This window comes from Panthera leo, chromosome A1 (assembly GCF_018350215.1).
Source record: "Panthera leo isolate Ple1 chromosome A1, P.leo_Ple1_pat1.1, whole genome shotgun sequence".
In the NCBI taxonomy this organism is placed as follows: domain Eukaryota; kingdom Metazoa; phylum Chordata; class Mammalia; order Carnivora; family Felidae; genus Panthera; species Panthera leo.
The window spans coordinates 173,510,066-173,515,779 of record NC_056679.1 but is presented as its reverse complement, the minus strand read 5'-3'; the positions used below and the strand labels follow the sequence as shown (position 1 = coordinate 173,515,779).

General features: G+C 57.5%; 1 protein-coding gene across 1 annotated transcript; it reads right to left on the bottom strand.

The window, feature by feature from the left end:
• Window positions 1-44: 44 nt before the first annotated feature.
• GPRIN1 (G protein regulated inducer of neurite outgrowth 1) lies at window positions 45-5,440 on the bottom strand. The gene is given in 3 exon segments (XM_042907172.1): window positions 45-2,471; window positions 2,474-4,071; window positions 5,376-5,440. Coding segments are annotated over 2 exon segments (2,886 nt in total). The 5' UTR covers window positions 3,906-4,071; window positions 5,376-5,440; the 3' UTR covers window positions 45-1,017.
• Between the last annotated feature and the right edge of the window lie 274 nt (window positions 5,441-5,714).

Here is a 5,714-nt window from a genome sequence, read left to right as displayed (position 1 = left end):
CCCCCCTTCTGCCTGTAGCCAATCACAGCTGACAACAGTTGGGGGAAATTTTTATTACCAATGTATATTGTGACAGTTTGTAGCCAAAAACTGTGGCTGGAGGGGTGGGGGGAAACGGGTATTGAGTGATCACAAGGGACTCGTGGGGCTCACAGCACAGGGGGGACGAGGGGGAGAGGGCAGCCTTGAGAGGACAACTGGGATGGTAGAATGAGCTCTCCGTCCTGCCCCCAATACCCAAGACCAGCTGTCAGGCTGCCTGGGACCCAAGACCTTCCATGAGCTTCTGTCTGTGATTCCCAGACCTGTCTGAGAGCCTCTGACCTTTCTGAGACTCTTAGAACTGTGCCCCCCGGGGGCACCCCTGCAGCTGCCTTCCCCCTGTCAGGAATTGTGAACAAGTGTCCAGTGAGGGTGGAGATAGGGCTGGGGATGGGGCCAGGTGAAAGGGAGACAGGAATTGGGGATGACTACCAGCATGCAAGACATGCCCGGGGCCATGGGGGCCAGCCCACTGCATGGACACACACTCACGCTCTTCCAGGGGCCTCACATTTGGAGCCTTGCACACTCAGGGATCTCACACACCAATCCTTGCACACTTGGAGCTTTTGTACAGTCTCTCCTGTTCTGGGGACTGGGCGGCCACTGATGACTTCAGCCTACCAATCTGGACATCTCAGGAGCCTGCCTCAGCTCTCAGGGCTGGGCCTGCTGAGCAGGGCCCCGAGGTCACCCAGCGTGACCCGGAGGGAGTGGAGCTGAGAGCTGTAAGGGGACAGGAGGGTGGGTGTCAGGGCTGGGTTCGTGGTCTCATGACCACGAGGGGGCTGGGTAGTGAGGGTTCATTTGTGTGGCTGGCGGGGGAGGAGGCTGGAAAGAAAAGGATGAGAAGGCCCTAGAGGCTGCCCACCCCTCGGGGGCCTCCCGCCCGTCTAAGGGATCCCTTCTAGGAGCTTGGGGTCAAGAAGGGAACCTGAAAAGGTTGGAAACCCGGGCGTACGAAAGGGGAGGAGATCACTCGGCCGTGGGTCCGGCTCGGGAGCAGCACCGCGGGCGGCGCACACTCTGCAGCAGCGCGCGGAAGAGGCCAGGCGGGCGCTTGGCGGGACCCTCTGGGGGCGCGGCGCGCACGGAGCCCGCACGGCCGGGACCCGGACGGGCGGCGGGCGGCGGCGCGGGCGCCCCTTGGCGGCCGTGCTCCTCGATCTGTCGCTCCAGATGCTTCTGGATGGCCATGCCCAGCACCTCCACCTCCATGGCGGCGCCGTACACCTCCCACGTCATGCCCTTTTCGTCCCAGCTCACGTCGCGCACGGGCTCGGCCGCCTCCTGGGGCGCCACGGCGGCTGCCAGTGCGGAGCCGGGCCGCACCCGCACTTCGGGGAAGGCGGGCGGCGCGGCGGGCGGCGCGGCTGCCTGCGGCGTCATGGGCCCGGTGGCCACCGAGCGCGTCTCGGCGGCGCCCAGCGACACCTGCAGGCCCGCGTCCCGGCGCGAGGGCGGCCTGGGCGCGGGGCTGGGCGCGCGAGGCGCCGCCTGGAAGCTGAAGGCCGGGCCGCCCGCGCCGTCCTGCGGAGACATGGGGCTCACGGCCACCGACACGCAGGCCTGTGCGCCCGCCTGCGTGCCCGCGTCCTCGCGCGGCGGCGGGACGCTGGCCTCCCACGACGGCGCCTTAGTGAAGTTGTCGCGAGTCCGTGGCCCCACCGGGGGCCCTGCGGCCTCTGGGCCGGGGCTTCTCTCGGTCCCAGCGACCATCGGGTCTTTCTGGCCTGGGCTGGAGACCGCTGTGCTAGGCGCTGGCGCTGGCTCCAGGAGGCCTCCGCCGCTACCGGCACCCGCGGGAGAAGCGCCTGGGCCGCAGGGTTTGCCATCTGACTGCCTGGAAGAGGAGGCCTCCGCCTTCTCCAGAGGCAGGGAGCCCAACTTCCCGGAGGATGAGGGCTCTGCTTTGCTTGGAGCGTCGGCCTTCCCCAGGACCGCAGGCTCCACTTTCCCAGAGGCAATAGGGTCTGCTTTTCCTGAGGATTCCGGCTCCCCTTTCTCCAAAGCCAGTGGCTTTTCCTTCTGCAGAGATGCAGCCTCTGCTTTTTCCGCAGGGCCCTCCTGCCCAAGGGGCTTTGTTTCTGCTTTGCCCTCAGACTTGGGTTCTGCCTTCCCCGAGGCCCGGGGATCCACCTTCACAGAGTTCATAGGATTCCCCTTTTCTGGAGGCACAGGATCCACCTTTTCCTCTGGCACAGTTTCTGCTTTTCCCAAGGATGCCAGGACAGTTTTTTCTAGAGTCATGGGGTCCACTTTTCCTGAAGACACGGAGTCCAGTTCCCCAGGGGGAATAGTTTCTGCCTTCCCTCTGTTCACAGTGTCTGCCTTGCCCAAGGCCAGGGGATCAGCCTTCCCTGAGGCTGTGGGACCCACCATTCCAGAGGCCATAGGACCTGCCTTCTCTGAGGACAGTGGATCTGCTTCCCCCCAGTCACTGCCTCGCCTTTTACAGAGGATGAGAGTCCTGCTGTCCCCACGAATTTGGGAGTCTCTGGACCTGAGGGCACTGGGTCTATTCTTCCTTTCAATTCAGGGTTCACTTTTCCAGAAGATGCTGTTTTTGTATTTCCCAGAGAAATGGGGTCCACCTTTGTGGAGGATACTGAGTCCTCCTTTTGTGATGATACGGTCTCTGTCTTTCCCATGGACATTGGCTCTGCCTGCCCGGGAGACAAGGGCTCTGGCTTTCCTGAGGACACAGGCTCCACCTTCCCCAAAGAAACCGGTCCCACCCTGCCTGAACACACAGGATCCATATTTTTCAAAGATGCAGGTTCCATCTTTCCTGAAAATACAGGACCCATCTGCCCAGCAGACATAGTTTTTATCACTCTCGTCGACATGGAATCTTCCTTTCCTGAGGAGGCAGGACCCACCTTCCCCAGGAACTGAGGGTCCTCTTTTGTGGGGGACACAATTTCTGTATTTCCCATAGATGCAGGATCTGTCATCCCCAAGCGAGTAGGATCCATCCTTCCTGAAGACCCCAGAGCTACTATTCCAGGGGATACAGGCTCAGTTTTGCCTGATGACCCTGGAGTCAGTGTTCCCAAAGACCCAGGATCTGTCTTTTCTGAAGATGCAGAATCTGCGTTTAGCAAGGACACAGGATCCATCTTTCTTGAGGGCCCAGGATCCCTCTTTCTCAAGGACACAAGATCTGCCTTTCTCACAGATGCAGAAGCCACCTCTTTTGAGGCCACAGGAAGCTCTTTTCCTGAATACCTGGGCTCCTCCTTTCTTGGGAACTCAGGATCCACTTTGGTAGCAGATGCAGGATCCTCCTGCCCTGGGGACACTGTATCCACCTTGTCAGAACACACAGGATCTACCTTTCCCAAGGATCCAGGATCCTCCTTTCTTGGGGTCACAGGATCCATCCTTCTAGGAGCCACAGGATCCCCTTTTCCCAAGACTGCGGGCTCTGTTTTTACTATAAACATGGATTCTGCCTTTCTCAAGGGCCCAGCATCTTCCTCTCCCATGGAAGTGGAATCTGCCTGCTTTGAAGACTTGGAATCCACCTTCTCTAAAAACACAGGATTTCTATTCTCCAAGGATGAGAGATCAGTGTTCACTGAGGACACAGGGTCTGGCTTCCCAGAGAAGGTGGTTTCTTGTGTCCCTGAGATCAAGGCTCCATGTGCCCCCAATGTCTCCTTGGTGGCTGCCTCCTGGGGAGGGATGCAGGTCAGGGAGGGGCAGGCCAAGCTCCTGCCAGGGCCCTCAGAACAGGAGGCCCCTTCCCCAGCCCCAATGGGGCTGCTGTGTCTAGAGTCCATGCCTGGGCTTTGGGTAGGGGTGTGCCTCAGGAGTGCAGGGCTGGCCTTTTGCTGGGAGGGGCAGGAGTCCCTCATGGCTGGGTTCCCAGCCCCCAGGCTCCCATCCTGTGGGCAGCGGAGGGCTGTGGGCTGAGGTGCTGGGGGGCTGGAGTTCTTTCAAAGAAGCTGGAGCCAGGCTGGGTCTTCAGCACTGCCCAACTGCCCTCGTGACCATACCTGTGCCCCAGGCTGCTATCTGGTTCTGAAACACAGAGAAAACAGACTCAGACTCAGGACGACCTAGTGGGGAGGAGTCTCTATATTCTCCTTCCCACCTGTCTTCTGCAGCTGGGCCTCCTCTGGGTTCTCTGCCCCCATCTGGTCCACTCCTGTCCCACCATATCACTCCCCTGCTTCTCTGCTCCCAGTGGCCCTCTGGATAAAGGTCAGACTTCTTAAAATGGCATTCAAGGCCCTTCGCAACTAACTTTTCAGCTTATCTACCATCACCCATGCAGCATGCACCCTTCATCTACCTCGTCAGCCCACCCCGTGCAGCATGCTACCTAGAAGTTACGCTTTTGTCTTCCAGACCATGAGTCACAAACTCTGATGCCATAGGGGCCAGGCAGGTAATTTAAGTGAGGGGAGCAGGCTGGGTAGAAAACAATAGGAAATGGTGGGGAAAGGGACAAACCAGAGAGTGCATGCCCTGTCTGAAGTGGGGGCCACTACTCCACCAGCCAAGGACTGCTTTGGAGAAGTACATCCTGGTAGTATCAGTGAGCAGCAGGAAATCCAGAAGTTTAACGTAAAATACCCTAATTCAAGGTTAAAAAAGAAAAACAACACTATGTGGGTCAAACAAAACACGTCTGTAGCCCACCAGTTTGGGTCTGTGTAGGCCCTGGGGAGACGTGAATGGTTTATCGTTGAGGGACATAGTCTGAAATGTGTGCTTTCAAAGACTTCTCTGGGGTGGAGGCTGGAGGAGAGGGGTTAGCCAATCATTCTTTAATCTCTCATCCTTCCAATTCTTCATTCATTCCACCCAGCCCTTCTCTGCAATAATCTAGATGAGAGCTGGTACAGTAAAGGTCCCAGGGATAGAGAGTTGGCAGAATTGAGCAATCTTGGGGAAAACTGACAAGAGCCAGCCAGCTGTAGGAGGTGACAGTAGGGGCGACCCTCAGGATTCTGGCCAGGGTGGGGGTGTGTGTGTGAGGCAGGAGATCTGGGGGAAAACAGAGTTGTGTTTTAGACAAGCTGAGCGTGTGGTGTCTGGGGGACATCCAGGGAGAGGATCTGGCAGGCAGCTGGATCTGTGAGCAACTCCATCCCACTACATATCAGCAGCCAGAGTGAGCAGGGCACTGGGTTCCCCCCAAACCTGCTCTGCCTGCCATCTCTCCCAAAGCCACCTCACTAATGCTCGGGCCAAAAGCCCTAGAGTCACCCTTGACTTTTCTCACACACCCCACATCCCATCCATCAGCAAAACATAATGGATCTCCCTTCAGAATATATCCAGAATATCTCCTAAGCTAAACTCACACTATCTCCCACCTGGATTATCCTGGCTTTTTCCTTTGCTCCGAACAGTTCATTCTCAACACAGCAGCTGGAGGGATCTTAGCAAGATCCAAGGCAGATCATCCCTCTTCTGCTCAGAACCATGTAGTGTCTCCCCATCCTGTGTGAAGTAAAAGTAAACTCCTTACATGTCCCTGCATCTTCTGGCCCCATCACTGATCTTGGCCTTGTCTCCTACTACTTTTTTTTTCTTAATTTTTAAAAGTTTTAATTTATTTTGAGAAGACAGAGCAAGCATGAGCGAGGGCGGGGCAGAGAAAGAAGAAGAAGAGAGAAAGAGAATTCCAAGCAAGCTCCGAGCTGCCAGCACAG